General features: G+C 56.4%; 1 protein-coding gene across 1 annotated transcript in view; it reads right to left on the bottom strand.

Moving 5' to 3' along the window:
• Positions 1-13,689: 13,689 nt before the first annotated feature.
• The window catches only part of FARS2 (phenylalanyl-tRNA synthetase 2, mitochondrial), a 256,662-nt gene continuing 246,415 nt past the window's right edge, over positions 13,690-23,936 (bottom strand). The window contains exon 7 of the mRNA XM_052648510.1: positions 13,690-13,978. Within this exon, the coding sequence (XP_052504470.1) occupies positions 13,840-13,978 (139 nt within the window). The 3' untranslated portion in view covers positions 13,690-13,839. The remainder of the gene's footprint in view (positions 13,979-23,936) is intronic.

Here is a 23,936-nt window from a genome sequence, read left to right as displayed (position 1 = left end):
TGTCAGCCAGAGTCTACCAGCTGCCTGGAGCCAGAAGCCTGTTCGCACGTGTGACTTGAGCTGAGCAGGGGCTGGGACGACAGCGAAGTCAGCTCCGCTCCGGCACCCGCCTTCCCCAACACTTGCTCACTTGGAGCCCGGGAGGCAGGCCGCGGGCCTCTGTCTCTTTCCCGGGCTTCCAGGCCCCCGTGGGACCAGTGACCAAACGCATTCCTCTTCTCCTGCCCTGTCGTGCAAACCCTGGTGTCCTCGATGGGTGGGCCTGGGGCACCAGTGCCCAACCGCGGAGAGGGGATTTGTCCCGCCTGGCCCTGGCCCAGCGATTTCAGGGCTGGGGGCTCTGCTCCCAGGCGGGGTGGGCAGCTCCCAGAGGACCGGGCCACTGCACTTTCATCCAAGACGTCTGCTTCCACGACATCTGCTGGAAAGAAACAAAAGATTTCACAGAATATGCTTCCCGAGGACAGGTTCGCAGTTAACCATCTACAGATTCCCCAGCCTGGCACAAGACCAATATTAATAAAAACCATTCACTGGGCAACTGCTGGGTGCCAGGCACTTGACATCATCTTGTGAGTGTTAACATTTTTTTTTTAAGCTCATGAAATTAAGGAAACTTCCTGAGATAGTGAAAATGGCAAAGCCCCTGTATGTTTCCTTGGACTCTTACGACAATGATGGGTGAATGGATATGCTGGTGAGTGAAGTCTTTCTTCCTGTCTGTTAACCAGTTACTGCATCTGCCTGTCTGAAGATGAGGGGTGAGTGTGGCACAAGGGAGGCACCCACGGCTGTGTGATGAAGGTGGGGCCACCAGCCCCATCCAGGTGAGGAGGCCGAACCCTCACGGGCACAGGGCAGAAGCCCTTTCCTCCCTGCAGCCCTCGCACCTGAACCCCGGCCCCCAGCTGCTGAGACTGAGCCGCCCCGGGCTCTGCAGCCGCACCCAGGAGAGCCAGCCGGCGGGCAGGACGGGGTAGCCCTGTCAGCTGGGCAGGGCGAGGCCCCACACCCGCGGCCTTTGCGCTCGTCTGGTCTGCAGATGCCGGGACGAGGCCCACCCGCAGGATGTGTGCGTGTGTAGTCGCTCCAGCCGTGCCTGACTCTGCGACCCCGAGGACTGCAGCCCGCCAGGCTCCTCTGTCCACGGGACTCTCCCAGCAGGAAGGCTGCAGTGGGATGCTGTGCCCTTCTCCAGGGAATCTTCTCGACCCAGGGATCAGACCTGCATCTCTTACGTGTCCTGCATTGGCAGGCGGGTTCTCTACTGGGAAGCCCACTCATATCGGGGGGAGGAGATCTGCTTTACTCTGTCTACCAGTTCAAGAGCAAATCTCATCTAGAAATACCCTCCAGGTATACCTAGAATAAGTGTGACCAACTATCTGGGCACCCATGCCTCAGTCAGGTTGATTCCACAGAGACAATTAGCCACCCACCATTCACAAGTCCTACAGGCTCCCAGGACTTCAAGTGTCTGCAGCTGGCCTCCACGCCTCCCCTCTGCGGGCCACCCCTTCTCCCGCCAGTCACCCAAGCCAGGACCAGGCATCACACCTCTCACCCTCAATCCACACAGCTCAGCCTCCGAGCCCCGTGGAGGCCGCCCCCAGAGACGCCCCCGAGGCCTCTGCCCATTCTCCTCCCCACGGCGCCCGCCTGGCCCTGGGCCCCGTCAGGCGCCTGAGTTTCGCCCGCTGCCTCGCTGTCATTTCCACCCTCCAGACGTCCCCACTTTACGTCCTTCCACGATGTCGCGCCCTGGCCTGGACTCTATGGTGGCGGTTTCTTTGTCGTTCAGTCGCTAAGTTGTGTCCGACTTTTTGCGACCCCATAGACTACAGCATGTCAGGCTTCCCTGTCCTCCCCTATCTCCTGGAGTTTGCTGACGTTCACGTCCATTGAGTCAGTGATGCCATCTAACCGTCTTATCCTCTACCGCCCCCTCCTCCTTTTGCCTTGAATCTTTCCCAGCATCAGGGTCTTTTCCAATGAGTTGGCTCTTCACATCTGGTGACCCAAGTATTGAAGCTTCAGCTTCAGCATCAGTCCTTCCAATGAATATTCAGGTTTGATTTCCTTGTTTACATATAAACTTACGTATTTATATATATACATTGAAAGCTTTTCCCCTAAAATCTAGAGTATATACATATAAGTCCAGCGCCATGAATCCTCAAATAACATTCTCCTTTCTCCCAAGATTTTTACTCATTCTTCTTCATAGATCAAAATTTAATCTAGGTAGTAGTCCCCATTATTGCTTCTTTGTTCACTTTTCAATTTCATCGCTAATTCAACGCTTATTTGAAGGTGTTGTGAAATATTTCAGATGTACGCATTGTATGTAGAATAAATTCAATGCACTGCTCTTCATCCACCATCTGAATGAAGAAACAAAACATTGCCCATACATTCGAAATTTTCACAGCATCAGCGCCCCACGAACAGGTAACCTGTGAAATCAGGCCTTACAATCACTGCTCTTTGCTTCACACAGTCACTACATATGCATTCATCCCTACACGATGTAGTACCATTTCTATGTTTTATTTTCAATATAAATGAATCTCAGTATATGTCATCTTCTGCAACTTGCTTCCCTTATTCAACGCTGCATTTTTGAAATCCAAGAATGTTAACACATAACACACTGGCTCTTTCACTTTTCACAGCTGCACAGTACTCTGCACATGAATAGATCACCATCTGTGAATCTGTTGTTCTGCTGATGAACATTTAAAGAAATGCTGCTGTGAACCTTCTAGGACAGATCTTCCTCCATCTTTCATTGTGGCCCACCATCTTAACAGATTTTCTAATGTTAAACCAGCTTTGGATTTCTGGGAGAGACCCAACTTGCTCAAAATGTCTTTATTTTTATAAAGTACTGGATTTGGTAGGAAACAGTGATAGGAGGCCCTCAGCTGGTCGTAGGTGGCAGGCGGAAAAAAAGTGAAGTGCTAGTTGCTTAGTCGTGCTGACTGTGTGACCCCACGGACTGTAGCCCGCCAGGTTCCTCTGTCCACGGGATTTCCCAGGCAGGAATACTGGAGCGGGTTGCCATTCCCTTCTCCAGGGGACCTTCCTGGGTGGCAGGTGGCCAGTCCCAAAGTCAGGACCATCTCTGAAGGGCCCTGGGTAACTTCGTATGGGCAGCATGATCAACTCTTCCTGACTGTTCAAGGCCCCACACCTCCTCCTGAGCTCCCGCCTCCCCCAGTGTGGAGCCAAGTAAGATGGTAGCTGCCAGATGGAGGCCCCGCCCAGCTGGGTCGTTGCCAGGCGGTGGGCCTGCCTCTCCTCCTGTCCCACCTGAGACTTGGCCATCTGCTCCAAGAGCCCAAATCCACCCAGGGTCCACGCTCAACCCTAGGGCAGCGGGAGAAAATGCCACCGACACACCAGGTGGTGGAGGTTAATACTGGACGGTCAACTTGAGACGGAGACACAGGTCACATCTTACTGAGAGAGGATAGCACACTTCGGTGAGAAGCCCAGCTTCTTTGTGACACTGCAAGGCTTTTGTTTTTTGACCTTGCCCTACAGCATGTAGGGTCTTTGTTTCCCTACCAGGGATCAACCCAGGCCCCCTGCCCTGGAAGTGTAGAGTCTCAACCATGGGACTGTACAGGAAGTCCCCGATTCTTTTTGGTGGCACCCCCTTGGCACGTGGGACCTTAGTTCGCTGGCAGGGCATCAAACCCATGTCCCCTCTTGGAAGGGCAAAATCTTAGCCACTGGACCACCAGGGAAGGCTGGAGGATGATAGGACCTTTAAGGGAGGTACTTTGGCATATATATATATATTTTAAGGGAGGTAATTGGCATATATATGTTTTTAAGGGAGGTAATTTGGCAGAGGTCTATTTAAAGATGAGGGGGAAGAGGAGAGAGAGCTGAGTGGGGCGGGGGTCTTCCGGACCTGCCTCTTCAGAGCCGCTGCTCTCTTCAAGCAAGTCAGCAGCGGCGATGCTCAATGCCCTCGGGGAAGCATGAGGTGGGGTCTGCCTCCGCCATCACAGGAGCTCCTGGAGGCTTTGTTATCTGTGGGAAACCCCAAACACCTGGGGAGAGGGATTCCGAGCACCTTGAAGAAACAGAAACAGGCTTAAAAGAGGGGCTTGACCACTTCCGCCATAGCCACCCATGCCTGCCTCTCTGAGAGGGCAAATCCCGGAGAGGAAAGGGCCGCTGGGGGCGCCTGACCTTGCAGGATCCTCCGCCCCTGCCGGCTATCCGTGGCAGCCTGGGTGTGTGCACGCCCGCGGACCAGATGGACGACCGCGCATCTGCACTCTGTGAACTCTGGCCGGGAGGGGAGGGGCTCTGGGGATGAGCTCAGTCACACAGTCCATCTGCCCTTGTGCAAGTTTAGGGCGGGAAAACGCACTGGGGAAACTGGGACACGGTAAGGTCATCCGGTCTACGGGCCATGAGACACGCCTGCCACACCTCGTGAAGCGGCGAATTCTGCCCTGCAGGTCTTGTCAGCCCACAGCTGCAGCGCAGGCTGGGAAGGGCGAGCGGCTGCAAACAGCAGGGGCACCCCGGGAGGAGGCAGCAGCCACCGGCGCGCCTGACTCCCACGCGGGTACCTGGTGACGAGCAGAACCCACCAGGGTGGCTTTTAAGACTGTGAAAAGTCGGCGGCGAGAAGGGTGCTGGAAGCTTCGAGCTTCCTGCCAGCGGCGGGGCCCGCGGTCCCAGGCCCCGAGCATCGCCAGGGTAACCTGTCTGCCTGCAGCAGGTCATCGCGGGATCGGAAGAGTGAGTTTGAGCCTCCTTGTTCCTAATTTCTCCCCGGCATAATCACCATCGCGTTATGCCTGTGTACACTTCCCATCGGGACAGGGACATTCGACAAGCCACAGGCTGCGTGTCATTAGACGCAGCAGAGCACGCCGGTGGTTCTGCTTTATTAAAGGAAAATGGAAATAAATTCACCACAGAGAAAAGATCAAACCGTGAAGTCTCACAGAAACAGGAATGAACCAGAAGGGGCTCTGCTGTGTTTGGTGCCAATTCCTCAGGCTCGCCTTTAAACTGTCCTCTAGATCTGTTTTCTTTATTTCTCCCCCCTTTTAAACGAATTCTCTCCAACCACCCCGCACAGATTCAGAAACATTCACCCGGAAAAGAAGAGGGGAAAGGGAAGGTCCCCTTGGTGACGGGAGACTTCGAGTGGCTGCAGCCCCCTGCCCGGAGGACCTGATTCCCACTTCCGTTGCTGCTCGTGTGCCACGGTCAGCATCCTCACCGGGAGACAGCGAGAAAGACAGCGCCAACACCCCCGGGGTTCCGGGGGCCATCTCCGCTGGACACAGCCCCTTGCTTCTCCCTCAGGATTTCTAAATCTGCTCTTGGTGGTCGGTTGCAAATCTGGGTTCCCCCTGTTTTATCCTCAAGTCTCTGTCTGGATCATCAGAAATGATTTTGGATATAACACTGAGCCCTTTGACTCAGAAATTCCCACCTGGGAATCGAGCTGAATGAACTAATCCCCAAGATACAGAAAGCTGTGGACCTGAAGACATTCACAGCAGCGTGTTTTATACTGGTGACAGGTGGACAGCAGCTTGCCTATGAAATAGCCGATGATTATGCAATGTGTGCTTGCGATGGGCTGGTGAGATTCCCTGCGTGTTTCACTTCCTGCTGAAATGGCGCTGTGGTTCCCAATAGGGGTCCCAGGGTGCCTCAGTGAGGGGCAGTCTGGGAGCTGCTGTGAACACATCACAGAGCAAAGTGAAAATCCCCACATTCCCCCAGCGAGGCTGTGAGGGCTATCAAAAATGTTAAGTTCCTTTGCTTTGGGCAGAAATTAAATCAAGCCAGGGTGGTAATAAGGGTTATCTCCTGCAGATCAGAGGCTCTGGCTGGCAGTTTTGTGTATCTTTGATTAATTTTAAAAATGAGAAAATGAATAAGTTATTGCTTGGTAAATGCACTTGTTTGCTAGATGAGAATCTCTTAAAACATGGGGTCCTGGGGGAGAAAAATTACAAATGAGTTTCTTGGTAAAAAAAAAATTCATGAAAGTGTCAGCCTGCTTGGCACACAGCGGCCTCAGTCCCTTCATCCCTCCTGTAAAGGGGCGACTCATCGTGTGGGCCTGGGATTCTGAGGGTTCTCAGATGGGAACCCTCACTGAGGCACCCCAGGGACCCCCCGGGACCCCTATTGGGACCCATGACCTGGGATTCCGACCCATGCTGGTGGCAGGTGAGAGATCCGTGTCTTCCAGGGGAGGCCATGCAGTCCAATCTCTGCCAGCATCTTAGCATCATCAGTGGCAGCAGGTCCTGCAAGCGACAAGGCCCAGGACAGCTGTGTCCCTCCAGACCCCTGCTGTCCTTCCAGCTCACAGATGGACGCTGCCATCGGCCGCCTTCATCAGCTGGGCTGGCCAGGCCCTGGAAACATCGTTTCTCTTTCTAGCCTCCTGTCCATGCAGCCTTCTCCTCCCCACAGCCGGCTCCTGCAGGGACTGCAGCTGCCTCCTCCTGGCAGGCCCCCCCCCCCACCCCGCCCTCCTCTGGCCAGCTTCTCAGGTCACGGGTATGTTCTTCTGCTCTTTGCCTACAGAGCTGTGGCCACATCACTCCTTGGCACTGAAGGCAGCCATGGCTCCTTCCCTTTCGGGTCCATCCCTCACCAGCCTTCTGGAAACCTGGGCCCAGGGATGTGCAGCCCACCCGGTGGGGCTGGCTCTGTCCTGCCTCCGAGCCTCTGGGGCTTCCGTAACTGCTTTCCTGACATTTGGCTTGGAAAACTGACAAACGGCTCTGCGTTTTGATTTCTGGTGACACGCAGTGCTCCTGACAGCAAATGCGGTAAGTCCCAGGGAACCAGGATGCTGGGTTCCTATGTGACTTTGAACCAGTCCGTCCACCTGTCTGGAAAGCACAGTTGCCATCTACTGAATTATGCATTACAGACACACAAAAATGAGTTATCTAAAGGGCTTCCCTGGGAGCTCAGGTGGGAAAGAGTCTGCCTCCAATATGGGAGACCTGGGTTCGATCCCTGGGTTGGGAAGATCCTCTGGAGGAGGGCATGGCAACCCACTCTGGTATCCTTGCCTGGAAAATTCCATGAGCAGAGGAGCCTGGACGGCTATAATCCATGGGGCCACAAAGAATCAGACACGAATGAGCACACACTCAAAGGACTAAAACACGCTAGAGAAGCAGGCGCCCGGCAGTGATCAAAATACTCGGTGAAGAGCCAGCTCCGGAGGGACACGGAGCCCAGGCCACGGATACCAGCGCCCCTGCCCGAGGAATCCGCCACTGCTGTCGCCACCCTGCTTGACGGATATCCAGACGCGGGGTCTGGAGGGGCGGGGCGGGGCGGGGCGGGGCAGGGCGGGCCCACCCAGGAGCCCGGGAACCTCTAGGCTGAGCGGTTTCCTGCGTACACAGGGGCGGCCCTCGCTGCCTCTCAGCCTGGCCTCCTGCTCAGTGTGGACTCCAAGCTTCAGCATAACTAGTTCTCCGGTGGAGACTAGCTGTCCTTCACCCGGCCCTTCACCACACACCTCCTAATGCTCTTGCTCAGCAAGGTTTGGCAACATCCAGGAGGAGACACCTAGGAAGGACACTGGGCCTGGAACTGAGAGAAGCGGGTTCTCGTCCCGGCCCTGAGAGCTCTGGTTGGCAAGTAGCTGGCTGACTTTGGGCCAGTCTGGGTGACACTACGGTTTGCCTATGAAATGCCATCTCCCACTCCCCTTATCTATGTTTATTTATTTATTTTTTGGTAGCATCTTTTTTCCCTAGAGAAAAGAAGAGGCTAGAAATGAGAGACACTTCCCTTCCCAAGTCTTGAAGCTGGACTGTGGACCCAATCCTGGCCAATGAGGCTTGAAGGGAAGGCAGTTTTCTCTGTGAGAAAAAGACACTTGTGAAGGGAGAGAGATCCTCGGCCCCCTCCATTTCTTCTGTTGGGGGGTGTGTGGAGCCATGCGGGTTGGTGCCCCTGCAGCCACACTGTAACCGTGAGGAGACCTCGCCCACCTGCTGCAGCTGGCAGAGCAGAAGGAAGAGCCTGGGGTCTCGGTGAAGCACTGGGCCAGTGAACCCGCCCTGCTCCTCCAGACTCGCTGTTCTGTGAGGTAACTGTCTAAGCCAGGCTGCACTGGTTATTCCTCCATGTAGTACAGACATCATCTTACTGCCCTGGGCCTCAGCAGTTCACCCCTAAAATGGGGCCACCGGACAAATGATCTCTAAGTTCCCTTGGAGTCTAGACCTTCTAGGGTACCGCCCTGTGCCACAATTTCCCAGACCCCGTGGTCACTTGAGTTGGGAGGGTGGCCCTCTCTGAACCCACAGCCAGCTCTCCTTCCACTGTCTGCCTACCCGGCCGCATGCGAACAGCTTCCCATACACAGGGTCACATCATCCTTACAACACCGAGTGCAGGTTTGCCCCGAGAGATTAAGGGGTTACGGAGCCCGTGTTTGAGCTTGCCTCTGCCTGAGGACAAAGCCCATGTTTTCAACCATTTTGCTAAACCGCCTGGCTTCTTGAAAACATGCTTGAAGCGACCCCATTCATTCAACAGTATTTTTCAGGCCCCGAGGCCCACACACGGCATCAGTCCAGGAGTTAACAGGCTCTCCTGGCCTGGGCTGAGCTGAGCTGAATTGAGCATCACCGGGAGCCTGCTGGAGGGGCTGGCACAGAGGAGGCGAGGCCGGTCATCTGAGCGCTTGGCCCACCCTGCACCCGCAGAGCAATGCCTCAGAGCCTCCAGCCCCGATGCGCCCTGCAGGGAGGCGGCCTGCTTCCCCTCCGCCCGGTGCTGCTGGTGGGGCCGGAGGGGCTTTGGGAGCCAGGAGGAGGCTGGGCCGCCCGCCCAGTCTGGCCTGAGGAGCCGCCACGCAGTGACAGGGGCGCTGACTGCAGTCCTCGCCAGGGAGGGGCCCTTTGCCAGGCGGTGTGCCCTCATCCAAGGGGTCAGCCTGTGAACAGGCTCGACGTGTTTCCCTCCGGCGAGCCTGTGGCTTCATTCTCATCGTCTGGGTCTGAGTTAATCCAGGCCAGAGCAGCCTCTTCCAGACGGCTGGGCAGGAGGCAGGGAGGGAGTGGAGGATGGCAGGAGGGGAGGAGGGAGGGGGAGGACGGGGAATGGGGGGAGCTGGGCGCAGACGTGGCCGGCTAGTGGTAACCAGGCGGCTCAGACACGTGGTCCAGAAGGGCTGAGGGCTGGGTTCGTGTGGCAGGCTGTGGTCCTCACAGCATCCGCTGGAAGCGGGCTGACGGCAGGCAGGGAGGGAGCCTCATGGGGTCTGAGTCTCAGCAGGTCCACGTGTTATCCTCCCCCCGTGGGAGAGAGATGTGCAGGCACCTTGTTGCTCCAGCCCCCACCCACCCTCTCCCCAACCACACTTCCTGGAGAGCTGCGGCCCATCTCAAGCATGACCTTGTCCCCGAAGTCCCAGAGCCCCTCCCACGCCCACCTCTCTGCCTGCTCCCCCAGCTCCGGCTCCGAGCTGCCATCTCCTCGGTGGAGCTGCAGTTGCTCACCGGGTCGTGAGACGCAGCCTGCGTTAGTTGTCTCTTTCTCACTGTGGCGTCATGTATCTGTGGCGCAAGGCACAGGTCTTAAAGCGTCCAGTCGGAGGAGTCTTGACAAACGCACCGTGTGCGTAACCTGCGTGCCGATCGACGGAGACGATTCCTGTCACTCAAACCCCTGCAGGCCGCCCCGGTGAGTCCCTCCCCAGGTGCAGGCCACCTCCGGTCTGCTTTCTGCGACCACGGACGAGCCCTGTCTGCTCAAAGCTTCACAGATGCACTTCCCTGGTGACCAACGACGTTGAGCCTTTCCGTCGTGTTGGTCATTTACAAACGTCTTTATGAAGTGCTTGTTCTTTCTATTTTTAGTTTTTAAATTATCAAATTGTAGGAAATCTTTGTGCATTTTTCAAAAGACTTTTTAAAGAAATTATTCCTGCTGCTAAGTTGCTTCAGTCGTGTCCAACTCTGTGTGACCCCATAGACGGCAGCCCACCAGGCTCCCCTGTCCCTGGGATTCTCCAGGCAAGAACACTGGAGTGGGTTGCCATTTCCTTCTCCAATGCATGAAAGTGAAAAGTGAAAGGGAAGTCGCTCAGTTGTGTCCGACTCCTAGCGACCCCATGGACTGCAGCCCACCAGACTCCTCCACCCATGGGATTTTGCAGGCAAGAGTGCTGGAGTGGGTTGCCATTTCCTTCTCCAATGCATGAAAGTGAAAAGTGAAAGGGAACTCACTCAGTCATGTCTGACTCTTAGCGACCCCATGGACTGCAGCCTACCAGGCTCCTCCATCCATGGGATTTTCCAGGCAAGAGTACTGGAGTGGGGTGCTAATTATTCCTAAATTGTAGTAAATCTTCGTGTATTCTGGATATAAATTTCTTTGTTGAATATATGTGTCACAAATTTCTCTCCCAATCTGTGGGTTTCCTATTCATTTTTTTAAAACTCTTCATTTTATATTTGAGTAGAGCTGATTCACAACGCTGTGATAGTTTCAGGTGAACAGTGAAAAGATTTGGCCATACACATACAGGCAGCCATTCTCCCGCAAACTCCCCTCCCATCCAGGCCACCACGTAACTTGGAGCAGAGTTCCCTGGGCTGTCCAGCAGGTCCTCGATGGTGACCCATTTTAAACACTGCAGTCTGTACACGTCCATCCCCAACTCCCTAACTATCCCTTCCTCCAGCTCTTTTCTCCTGGCAACTGTACGTTCGTTCTCTAAGCCTGTGAGCCTCCTTCTGTTTTGTAGATAAGTTCATTTGTATCATTTCTGTTTACATTCCACATATAAGGGACGTCATACGCTATTTCTCCTTCTCTGTCTTACTTACTTCACTCACTATGACACTCTCTAGGTCCATCCATTCCTACTCATTTTCTTAATGATGTATTTCAAACAGTAAATGTTTTAAATCTTGAAAAAGCCCAATGTATCAGTTTTTTCTTTGCTAGCTCTTTCTGCGACCTCTCTAGGAAGTCACTGCCTACCCGAGGTCCCAAGAATAATCCCTTATGTTTTCTTCTTTAAGCTCGATGAAAAGTTTTTCACTTTTATATTTAGGCCTATGTTCCATCTTCAGTTGATTTTTCTGTGAAGTGTGGAATTGGGGTTAAGATGATTTTCTTTTTAAATAACATCTTTAAAATTTAAAAAAAAAATTCTTTTTTTGGCTGCAGCATGCAGGATTTCAGTTCCCTTACCAGGAATCAAACCTGCCCCCCCTGCAGTGGAAGTGTGGATTCTTAATCACCGGAGCTCCAGGGAAGTCCCCCTTTTCCTTTTTTCTCTTTTCTAACATGGAGAACCAGTTGCTCTGGCAACACCTGTTGAAAAGACTTTCCTTTTTCCATTGACTTTGCTTTTCATCCTAGTTGTTTCTTATTAAGCAAAGATGACTTCAAACGAGCCACTCAGTAGACTGGAAGCTGTTAAAAGCAGATTTCAAAATGTGCCCTGTAACAGTGCCAGGCTCACACGCCTGCCTGTGAAAGCCGTTCCTGTCCGGGAGAGAAGGGCGATGACCCAGCTGGGCCCCAGCCTTGGGTGCCCGTCCTGCACACGGACGCCAGCAGCCGGGGTGCAGCTGGGACCCGGCTGGACGTGCGGCTTTAGAGCAGAACTCGCTGATTACACTGATGGATCCTTGCAGTTTAACCAGGTTCGCGCGCCCTCCTTGAGGTCTCCTGTTTAACTCAGTGTGGCCTGGTCATCCCGCGTCCTTTGGAAGCATGTGCACACCAAGCCCTCTTTAAGGCTGGTGTCCCAGTAGACAAACACGAGCACGGGCTGGCTTGCACTCAAGCAGCGGAGACCGTGGGGGGCACACCCCTCGGCTTGGGCCTGAGGCTGCAGAGGGCAAGGCGCGGGCACCGTGTGCTCGTCCGCTGTCCGTCCTGGCAGGCACAGGGCTGGTGGGAAGGCTTTGGTCTTACAGAGGGGGCGCCTCGAGTTCCAGCTCTGCTCCCCGCCTCCCGGAGGACCCTGGGCCTGTCCTTGGCCTCGTGGTCTCAGCTCGCAGGGTCGCACCACGGTCCCTGCTCTGCGAAGGAGGGGCGGGCACCCCAGCGGGTGTGGCGATGGCCCTGGTGCTGGTCACCACGCTGCCCGAAGCAGAGTCGTCCGTCCCCAAGTGTAGAGTGCCGGCCATCTCAGGGATGACCTTTTCTTTCTTCTTTTCTTCTTCATTATTCTCCTTTTTCACTCCCATGAAGAAGTCAGGAGCTGGGCGTCCCCTGGTGCCCCTGGTAGCCGGGCCCACCTTTGGCAGGAGCGCCAGTACCCAGAGCAGACTGAGGGGGTCGCATAAACTCACGGGGCTGAGGTCTTGTGGAAACAGAACAAAGGCCTGGGAGCAGGAGGGACCTGGCAACCCCGTGTAGCTGCAGGTTCCGAATCTGGGGCAGCAGGCTCGGGTGAGGCCTCCCCCTGCCTGGCGTGTTCCTGGTTAAGGCCCCTCATGAGAGGGCTGACTACATCTCATCGTGTTGAGAGGAACCTTCAGAAAAACCCTCTGTAAGACCCCCACCCCTCACCCCCGCCACCCCGAACATCCGCCCTCCCTGCTCCCCGTGCAGTGCTTGGCCCCAGACATCTCTGAGCTCTGGTGGTTGGCCAATGAACAGAGCCATATTTTCTGAGCATAACCCCCTCAGCTGGTCTGGGGGGAGCATTTCCATGAATGCCTAACTGGTTTGGGGGCTCAAAGGGATCCCAGGCTGGGTCAGGAATGTCTGCAAGCAAAGGCCCCTGGTGGAAAGATCAGCAGTCCCCTGGGGCACTGCGCGCGTCCTCTCCTGGGCCCTGGCCCTCGGCTTGGCCCGGCTGGCATGCGGCCTGAACTGGATTCCCTTGAAAGTCCACAGGAAGTGACCCGCAGATAATAGGGCAAAATGACACTGGGGCTGTGCCTCCTGCTAGAGTGCCTGCCCACCCCACCACCAGCTGCGAACAGGCGCGCTCATCAGATATTTATCCCAGCGCATGTGGTCCGCCATGAGCCTCCAGCATCACGCTGGGGAGGGAATCTGATTAGGAAAAGTGGTCAGGAGTGGGGCAGGCAGACTACAGAAGTGCCGGGCATGGAAGCGGGGAGACGCCAAAGCGCCGCAGTCCCCCATAAAGGTCATCTCGGAAGCAGAGGCCGCTGGTCAGGAAACAAAAACTCCCGGGCTTCCAGGACGGGTCCCATCAGGTCATGGGCCTCCCAGCCCTGCGGCCAAGTCTCCGTCTCCTCCCTGGGGACAGGAGGCAACTCCACCCAGGCCCTGGGGCAGAGGCTGGGCTCCAGTGAAAAGGAAATAAAATCCTGCCCATTCCCTCTGCCTCCAAGGAGCCCGGCGTCTCCTCCGCGCCCCGTGCTCCTGCCTTTTGAGGAACAGAAGGAGGGAGATGGGCTGGGAGCTGATGCAGGAAAGCCTCCGGGGTCTGCAGTCCGTCCCTCGGTGTGGCTTCACTCATTCTGGGGCGGGAAGAGCCTGTCAGGCAAGAAATCATGTCTGGTGTTTACACTTTAGCGGACTCCAGGGACTGATTAAGCAGCCTGAGCGCCCACAGGCAAAGCGTCTCTAAAAGGAGCGGAAGGGCGCTCCTGACCAGCTCTCGCCTTTCTGTGCCTCCCCGCTTCTCCCAAATGAAAGACAAATGTCCACAGGTTCTCGAGAGCAATGCTTTATTTTCTGAGAGTTCTGGAACTGACCCGTTTACCGCAGGATGATGGATGCCTCAGTCCACAGATGGGATCCTTCTCTCCTTCACTCAGCAACCCTGGAGCCCCGGGAGCGCCGCGCCCGGGAAGTGGGCCCTCAAAACCTGCCTTCGACGCCCAGCTGCCGCACGGCCGCCTCCTGCACGGCCTGGTGGATGCCCCCGACCTCTTTCTGCGACAGCGTGCGCTCCATGTGGCGGTAGGTGATGCGGTAGCAGTGGCTGGTCCTGTGTGTCCTGGAGGACAGGAGAGAAAGGCGGTGAGCGCGGGCTGGTGTGTGAGCGCGGGCAGGTGTGTGAGTATGGGCAGGTGTGTGAGTGGGCAGGTGTGTGAGCGTGGGCAGGTGTGTGAGCGCGGGCAGGTGTGTGAGCGTGGGCAGGTGTGTGAGGGTGTGAGCGCCAGCAGGTGTGTGAGTGTGGGCAGGTGTGTGAGCGCGGGCAGGTGTGAGTGCGGGCAGGTGTGAGTGTGTGAGCGCAGGCAGGTGTATGAGTGCAGGCAGGTGTGTGAGTGTGGACAGGTGTGTGCGGGCAGGTGTGAGTGTGTGAGTGTGGGCAGGTGTGTGTGTGGGCAGGTGTGTGAGTGCAAGCAGATGTGTGGGCAGGTGTATGAGTGCAGGCAGGTGTGAGTGTGGGCAGGTGTGTGTGTGTGAGTGTGGGCAGGTGTGTGTGGGCAGGTGTGCCACGGGAGGGAGCAGCAGGCTTTCCTGGAGACTGAGTCGGAGCTGGGGGGCCCGGGGCTCCCTGGGGGACTCTGACCAGCAGAGCGGGTTAGGAACCTGCAGGCCACGGGCAGCACACAGATGGTGGTGCCCTCCCCATGTTGTGCAGACAAGTCACCGATCCCCGCCTGCACCAGGCGGCTGCGGGCCTGGCCCCACGGTGCAGCTGGGGAATGTCGCAATGCGGATCGCGACAGCATGTCTGCAGCGCGGCAGCTGCCGACCCTTGGGTGCCCAACACCTCAGCAGGGAGGCGTGGGCACCAGCTGGCAAAGCCTGGGCCTCCAGCGCCCCCCACCACGGACACCTCCGTCTCTCTCCTGAAACTAAGCCACCAAATCCCTCCTGTTCAGCCCCAGCCAAGCCAGCCCTGCCGTCCCCGCCGCAGGTGATGAAGCTGGAGTGATGAGTGGTCTCAGGCAAGGCCCAGGGATGTCAGCCTGGCACCACGTGCCACGTGCCTTCCGCCCAGACCCTTGAGCCAAGGGCCTCTGGGTGGCCTCTCCACACCCCTGGCTGGTGCGGACGTCAAGTCATGCGGCCGCTGGGCAAAGAGCTGGAGGAACGTGAGGGTCACACACCGACAGTCCTTCAAATACTGAAACGCACCGTCACCCTCCGGTCCAGTGATACCTCCCCGGGTATACCCTCAAGAGAAGCGAAGGCGTGTGTCCACACACGAGCCGGCATGTGAATGTTCAGAGCAGCAGCAGTCACGCCAGCCCAAAAGTGGAAACGACCCAAGAGCCCTTCACCTGGTGGGTGGACAAACACTCTCCCTCCGTGTGGAGAATTAAGCAGCCATGAAGAGAAAGGGCGTTCTAGTACTACAGGCCAGACGAACCTGAACACCCCATGCTCCACTGAGAGGCTCCAGGCACGAAAGGCCACACCTTATACGACTCCATCTAACGAAATGTCCAGAACAGCAAGTCCACACGGACAGAAGGCAGATTCCTGAAGCCCCGGGCTGGGGGCGCAGCTGGGCGACCGAGTGACTGCTAAGGGGGTCCAGGTGTCTGTTGAGGGTAATGGGATGCCTGGAGTGAGATGGTGATGAATATTATAAAAACCACTAAGCTGAACACTTTAAATGGGTGTATGATGTCTGAATCACGTCTCAATAAAGCTGTCCTACCAGAAGCAAAGACTCGCCCTGCGGGCTGCAGGCGGGCCCGTGCCGACACTGTGCGCTCCTGGCGGGCTGCACTCTGCTCTTCTGGTGTCCAGAGCAGTGTCTGGCATACAGCAGGTGCTGCATAAAAGCTGCTGAATGAACTCCTGTACAATCACCGGACCCTGGGGCGGCCGTCTGCGTTCAGGCCTTGTGGGGGCGGGCCAGCCTCGTCCTGCCCTCTGGGTCTCCCTGTTCTTCCCCTCCCTCCTCCCACCCCTGCCTCTAACAGTGATGGAAGCAATGCTGTCAGCATCCTGAGGGGATGGCAGATGGGAGGGAGGGTCAACATGGGGGGCCCCAAGCTCTCGGCCCGTAGGAGCCTCGTCTCCACTGTGCCTCCTGGTTCCCGGAAGCAAAGCCTTTGTGGAGCCCTCGGGGGACCCCAGGCCATGGCGCCTGATGCAGAGGCTGTGTGCAAGCTACAGGAGGCTCCCAGGCAGGCCTCGCAGTGGGGCTGGAGGGGCAAGGCCTGAACTGCCCGGGTCCCCAAGCAGCCACGTCCATGCAGAGGTGGAGCCCAGCTGGGCCCCGCTGGACAGCCTCCCGCGGCCGCTGGGGGCTGCTGGGTCAAGGGTTCTGAGACACGGAGGGTTCTAGGGGAGGGTCAGTTAGTTAAGGAGGAGTAAAAGGGCAGAGAAACCACGGGCTGCAAACATTTACTAGAATAGGTGTGGCGGCGGGACCTGGGCCCAGGCTGCCAGCAGACAGGGCCCAAGCAAGGTCGGAGGACAGTCTCCTGCAGGGAGGTGGGTCCCTGAGGCCTGCGTGGGGCGCATCTTCCTCCTTCCTCCCCAACCACACAGGCCCTGCAAGCCTGGAGGCCTCGAGCCGGCACCTCGTTTCCAGGCTATGACACACGTCCTGACCCCCAGCGTCTCCATCGATGGGGCAAGTGCAGACTCCGATGACCTTTCCCGACAGCAGAGGAGACGCGGGCAGAGGGAGCCACGGCCTGGACACTCTCAAGATTCACGAGTGCGAGATGGAAGTGTCCTCACGCCACTGTTATTATATTTTTCCAGGGGTTCACGCAGGCCTCTGTCTCTCAGCTGAAACGCAGACTCGCCAGGCTGAGACTTCCCACCAAAGACAAGTAGGCAAAGTTTTATCTCCTTGCTCCTGAGTGCTTCCGAGAAGGCCCCTGTAAGGATTCTTGGGCTTCAAACAGCTTTTACAAAACACTGTGAGGAGCTGGGTGTAATGAATCATGAACATACGGATTAATTTTAAAAATGGAGAGAAACAGTATTTGGCAGAATACCTGGCGATAATTCAGTAGATTCAACTGAAAACCAACCAGGTTTGCCTCTTCCTAGCGTCACTGGTGAGATGGAGAAAGGAGTGCCCTTTGTCTGTTTCCTAGAGACTTGTATTTAGAGCTTTCAGACGGTGGACATAACTGGTCCTCCTTTTACTGGCGGGGAAACCTGGGCCTTGTCTGAGTGCAGGACCAAATCTCCCACCCCCGAGGAGTGGCCCAGCCACGAAGACCACGGAGCTGAAGGGTCTGCACGGCTCAGCGTGGAGCAGGTGAGAAGATGGAGTCCCCAGACGGGGAGGGACGCCTGGAAGGGCCAGCCCCAACGGTCTGGATAGGGCCTCTCTGATTCTTCTACATCCTCTTAATGTGGCTTCTTTCAGCCCAAAAGCTTCTGAGTCTTTCATCCGCCACGGCTCCCCCATCAGAGAAACAGCAGCACAGATGCAGCCCCTCTTACACACCAGGCGCTGCGCTCAGCCCTTTACGTCCACGTCAGCGTCACGGCCCCCACGTCCCTCACGGGGAGACCACACCACCGTCCCGACACACAAATGAGGAGGCAGAGAGGACACAGGTCGCTGAGCCACATCCACACAGCGAGTCAGGGCTGGACGTGAGCCAGGCAAGGGTGTTCAATAGGGCAGTGTCTCAACAAGTTAAACAGAGCTACCATGTGACCCGGGCACACAGAGCTTCCATGTGACCCGGGCACACAGAGCTTGCATGTGACCCAAGCACACACAGAGCTTCCATGTGACCCGGGCACACAGCTACCATGTGACCAAGTACCCAGAAATACCCTGTGAGCTGGGGACACAGCTACCACGGGAGCCGAGGACACATAGCTGCCCCGTGAGCCGGGCACACAGAGCTACCATGTGACTCGGGCACCTAGAGCTGCCCCGTGACCCGGGCACACACAGCTGCCACGTGACCCGGGGACACAGAGCTACCATTTGACCTGGGTGCACAGAGGTACCTTGTGAGCCGGGTACACAGAGCTGCCACGTGTACCCCGCTCTGGGTGCACACCCAGAGAACAGAGGCTCCCAGAGAACACACCAGTGGCTCCCAGAGGGGCGGAGTTGGGGGAGGGCAAAAAGAGAAGGGGGATGAAAAGGAGCAAGCTGCCGGACACAAAATGAGTAAGCAGTGAGGCTGGGACCTACAGTAGGGAGAACAGCCAATGCTTTATAATCACTTTGCACGGAGTACGATCTACAAGAGACGCTGAACCGCTGGGACGTGCAGCCGAAACCAACGGCATGTCATAACCCAACAGCCCGTCAGTGGGAAGAAGGTCCCGTGAGGCTCACTGCTGCTCGCCAGCTCCTTCCGTCCTCGGCGGTGCGCTGGATGCCACCCGGAATGGGCGGCCGCACACACAGTGCACGGGACACCACCTGCGGCGACGAGCTGTCCTGGGGCGGGTGCAGCTCCTGGAGCTAAGGGCAGTGCGGCCCCAGACTCACTCCTGGCTCAAGTGATGCCGAAGCCCAGCCTGACGGCCACACAGCAGACCCGGCACCACCGGGAGGCTCAGGAGAGGGAACAGTGCGCTGGAAAGGGGATCAGGAGGGGACGGGGCATGAGGCATAGAGAACCCGGAGCTGCAGCCTCCACTCCCTCCCCCGCCCCCTGCGGTCCGTGGGACGCGGCTCCCAGGCTGCGGTGTAATGGTGACACGTGCCTCCTGGGCTGGTCTGCTAGTGTGGGACCCACAAACACTGATGAGACCCTGACGGCCCTGGGCGGTCTGCCCCACCCCCGACTCGTGCTGCTGATGGGGAGAGAAGGGGTGCCGGGGAGGGAACAGGGCATGAGCACCCCAGGGGCCTGGCTGGGAAGGCTGGTGAGGAGTGGGCTGGGAGGCAGGGAGAGACTAGAGTTGCCGCTCGGAACTGGACACGATTTAAACGAGTGCTCTGCACACTAAGCAAGCCACAGCCCCCTCCCCCTCTCCGACCTTCGCTATATTAAAAAAGCCAAAGGGGAGAGGAGAAATGAAATCCCGGTCACAAGACCTCGGGTCCAGGGACTGTGTGCCTGGCTCCTAATGAACTGCCCTGGGCTTTCCGAGAACAGAGGTTTCGAGGGTTTAATGCAAGAAAGCACCCAGGCCCCAGCCCCGGCCATGCGACCTCCCGGGGGTGGGCTGGACCAAGCGATGGCTGGCTCACCCTGGCCCTGCATCCCAAGCGACACTGTGGGCAACAGCGGAGGTCCCGGGGGAACAAGCCAGCTGGGCCAAGCCTCTGCTGAGTCCACGTGGACGAAGGGGAAGGGGCGCCTACCTGAGGGGCTTCAGGGAAGGGCAGAGTGGGGTGCGACCGCCCTGGGGGCACTGGTGGTGGAAGCCAGGGGCAGTAGCTGGCATTGCAGGGGCGGGTGAGAGCGGGCGGGCTGGCCAAGGGGGACGGCCTGCAGGAGGTGGGTCTTGGGTCAGAGCAGAGCCCCCGGGCCGTCCTGGGCCCCCACCCACCACTGTCTGCCACCCCTCCCCGCGTCACATGCTTTGAGTGTTGGTCACGTCTCAGGCCTGCCGCTCCCAGGGGACACTCTGAGCACGCCCCCGTGTTCACAGGTGGACACCACTGCCTCACACAGCCTCTGTAGCGGCAATTTCTTCCCACCGGGATTTCTGTTCTTGGAGTCATTCACCAGAAAACAGCCAGATGCTTCTTCTGACAGTCACTGCCTGGGGAACGAAACTCTACTCCAGGCCCCGACGGAGCGGTGGAGGGGAGCTGGGAGAGAGGTTTGCTTCCAGAGCGGCCCCCACCCCGGGCCCCAGCACCCCCCACACGCCGGCAGCTGAAGAGGTCCTCGGAGACGCAGGCTTTGCCGGCAAGGCGAGCCACTTCACATCAGATACTTGTCAAGTCCTCAGGGAGGCGTCAGCTCCCCCCACTCCCCGCCCACTTCATTCTCAAGGATCCTGGAAATTTCTCTTCGTCTGTCTTCTCGGTGGGGGGAGGGTGTCTCACGCCACGAGATCAGGAGGAGGAGATTCTGCCCTGGCCTTCTGGGCTGGGGGCCGGAGTTCTCAGCCTCCACTGCACATTCTGATGAAAGCAACTGCTCTGGGGACGCTTCCTAAAAGCCTCTCTCATGGGGAGGCAGACGGGCAGCTCAGCCCAGCCCTACCGCTTCCCTGGTCTGGGTCTCGGCCCAGCTCCTCGTCACTGACCCAGGCTCTCACTCTAAGATGCGGACCCCAGGCCCACGGGGTTTCTGAAGGACCAAACAACGATAATACATGTCACGTGTTCCGTCCAGTTCGGGCTACAGCTGACAACTGGTCTTATTATTCATGTGCCCAAAGATTCTGCAGCCTCAGTTGGGGCCACAGAGAAAGGCCGCAAAGACCTCGGGCAAGCCTGAGCTGCAGCCCCTCACCTGTACAAATGGATCCAAGAAGACACGTGCTGCAGCCTGGGGGGAGCTGGGAGGCGTTCTGGTCGGTGAAATGGGGCAGATGCCGAAGGTCAGAGGTTACACAGCTCCGCTCCCACGAGTTCCCAAGAGTAGCCAGACTCACAGAGATGGAGGAGAGAGTGGTGGTCGCAGGGTCTGAGGGAGGGGATGGAGACTCAGTGTTCAAGGCGGGCAGGGTTCCGCTGAGCGAAGGAGGTGGGTGGTGGTGACGGGGGAAGATGAGGACGTTCAGGAGGCGGACGGTGGTGACGGCCACACCGGAGTGTGATGGTATCAGTGTCACTGAAGAATGGTGGCGGGGGTGAATTTCATGTTCTGTGGATTTCAGCACCTTAAACTTCTCCTTTTGGAGGAGAGTTGGCCCAAACCACCTAGTTGGCAATTACTAGAAATGGAAATTGGGAATTCAAATTTATACTAAAAACAGACAAATCAAAAATGATGAAAAACCCCACCAGGCCCTGCTCAGCAGGGGTAGGACCATCCTAAGAGAAGGGTGTGCTTGGCTTCCGCCTGCCCAGACGGCTCAGCTTCTTGGCGTCACTAACTTAGCAACCAGGCTGCCCTGCCTTTCACACAAGTGGTTTCGAAGCTCACCATGCTGCCACAGAGTTTACCACATTTGAAAAATTCTTTGCAACATTTTTATTGTCTTCCAAGCCGCCCTCCTACATTTCTAACAAACTTGAAGTAACGTCTCATGCGGCACAGATTTCCAAAGCTCTGTGCTCTTCCTTTGTGGGGAAAATTTGGAAGAGGTTTTCTTTCCCTCCCCGGCTGCGTCTGCCCAGCCCAAGTCGACACAGCTAACTTTAACTCCAGGCTGGTACGTGGCGGCTTCCCAAATGAGCTGGCATCCCAGTGGATGAGTTGGGGCACAAAACACAAGATTTTTGGTAGGTGACATGCTACATTTTCAGCTCAGTCAGTCGACCTGCGATGATGTACTCTGCGTTGAGGCAGAAACTGCGCGAGACAAAGAGTGGGGAATAGCATTGCTTCATCAGCACATAAATACTCACGCAGCGGCCGCTCTGTGCGTGACACAGCGGCAGGTGAGGGGAAGGAGCACCCCAAAGCAAGACGCACGAGCGGGGAGATTACCGCCTGTGTGGGGGCTGAGGCATGGATCCGTGGCGTGGCCACCCCCAGGCAAGGCTGTTAGCGCCGAGTGCTGGACGCATGGCGCAGGCTGCAGGTGACTTCGGGGTGAGAAAAGACTGGCGCGGAGATGAACTTACACCTAGATCTTAAGCATGAGCAGCATTTGGCAGGTGAAGGGCGAGGATGCTGTGCCAGGCGGTGAGCGACACACGTGTTACTGGTGGGGGTGTTCATTATGTCTCGTCTTTTGTTTCAGCAAAGGACGCTGAGCATATGCTCCAGGTATAAGGGGTCCAACGGGGAGCTGTCCAGAGGCTGCCTGATCTGCAGGGAGACGGCTTTAAAACTTTGGCTAAGAAGCTTCAGGGCTTCCCTTGTGGCTCAGATGGGAAAGAATCTGCCTGCAATGCAGGAGACATGGGTTCGATCCTTGGGTTGGGAAGATCTCCTGGAGAAGGAAATGGCAACCCACTCCGGTGTTCTTGCCTGGAGAATCCCATGGACAGAGGAGCCTGGCGGGCTACAGTCCATGGGTCACAAAGAATCAGATACGACTTGGCAACTAAACAACATCAAAGAAGCCTCAACTGAAACCAGAGTTCAGGACTGGGTGCCTAAGGAAGCCCGTGAAAGGTGGGTGGGCCCTTGCTCCTGGCAGTTTCACTGCATCCAGAGGTTGTTAAACTAGCTGTTACAGCCCCCAACGATGGAGGGTTGCAGAGGTATAACACTATATAAAAACCATGTCACCTGTCTGAATTAAGAGCCACCCAACCAAGGAGTGTGTGGTGGAGCCCCCCATGAGTATGCATGTCCTACAGCTTTTATTTCCTTAATGAGTCATGGAGGAAATGGGCTGACTATGTTAAAAGACTCGGTAACTAGTTAATTACAAAGGAAGCATACATTAGTAAAGAGAAATTTAAACATATGTCCATGATTTACAGCTATTTTGCAAATGCTTTTGAGAAGAGACCCTCTGGATCTAATAGTCGCGTCATCCCTTGACAAACAGTGAGAAGTTGAAGGCAAGAGCAACCAAACAGGGCCTCGGCTGGGAGCACAGGCTTCCTCTGGACATAGACTCTAGGCTGGAATATGGCAGGGAGAGCTGATTAAACACTCATCATCCGAGCAATGTGTTTCATGGGATCACGGGATCCAGCATCCCGTGGATCCAGGGACCGTGGAGACTTTGTGGTCCAGGGTGGAGTGCTCGCGGCAGACCCTTGTGATGATCGCTTCCGGGGCAGCCCACCCAGGAACCCACAGCACAGGCTGAGCGGGACCTCGCCCCACGGCAAGCTGGCCAGGGCTCCCTGGCTCTCCTCACTGGCCCTGTGCTCACCCCAGCCCTTCTCCCCCACAACAGCCCTGCTGACCCGTCAGCTCACTGTCAGCAGCAAAGCAGTCTGGTGGTCTTGGTGGGGACCCCAGGACCAGTGGTGGTCACAGTGACAAAGGGCCTTGGGGTAAGTGCCTGTAATGTTTGGCACCTCTCCCTGGGAGGTTAGACATCTGTCTGTCTCTCCATGCCATTCATTCACTCTCTCATTTGGTCAACAAATGAAATGAACATCCACCACACAGCGTGTATTCTGTTGGATACTCAAAATGACCACCCCAGACGTCTACTCTCAGGAAACACATTGACACAAACTTGTTCCAGAAGCTTGTATGACTTAGGTATGGAAACAAATTTTAAATTCCAAATACTGACAACACTGACGAAAGCTCTGGGCCTTGGCATCACATACCTTTTAAAACACTGAAGCCACTTTGTCAATAGTAACAGTAGCAACGATAAGGAAAGCTGGCAATTATAAAGCTATGCAGCTTCTAGAACCTCACGCCCACATGACATCACTGGCTGTGACCACAGGGCAGTCCTGAGAGGTGGACACTGTCGCCTCTGCTTACAGAGCAGGGCCAGGCTGCAGAGACGGCGTGAGCGGGTAGGGGCCGAGGCTGGAACCCCACTCCCTCCCCCTGCGTTAAACTCGGCTCATCTTCCCTCCCAGCTGCACTCTGCCGGGCTGCTGACGTCCACTGCAGTCACCGCTGGCTGCTTTTCTAAGGGATATCCCACTGACAGATGAACTACCGGATGCCTTCTGAAGCGTGACTAGGACTTTATCACAGAAAGGAAAGGACTGATTTGTTAGTGAATATTTTACAGCAGGGAAAGCGCAGGAAGTATGAAGAAAGAGAGGGCAAAAGAGGGAAGAAAGACACTTTGAAGGAAAGAAAGGTCTATTAAGCATAAAGCGCGAGGCCCTTGAATATCTCATTCTATCTTTGCCCTGTATAACAAATATGGATTAAAAAAAAAAAGCTAGAATGAAGGAAAACATAAGGTTGATGACGCCAAAGTCAGACCTGGAAAACACGGAGCACAGATATGCAGGTGGTGAGCTGAATGAACGAGGAGGTAAATCCGGTTTAGAACTCGCAGCCACGGTGGAAGAAGCCAGATCAGTCCCAAGGTCCTCACTG

This window comes from Budorcas taxicolor, chromosome 11, assembly GCF_023091745.1.
Source record: "Budorcas taxicolor isolate Tak-1 chromosome 11, Takin1.1, whole genome shotgun sequence".
In the NCBI taxonomy this organism is placed as follows: domain Eukaryota; kingdom Metazoa; phylum Chordata; class Mammalia; order Artiodactyla; family Bovidae; genus Budorcas; species Budorcas taxicolor.
The sequence above is the reverse complement of the archived record's forward strand: the minus strand, read 5'-3'. Positions and strand labels throughout refer to the sequence as shown.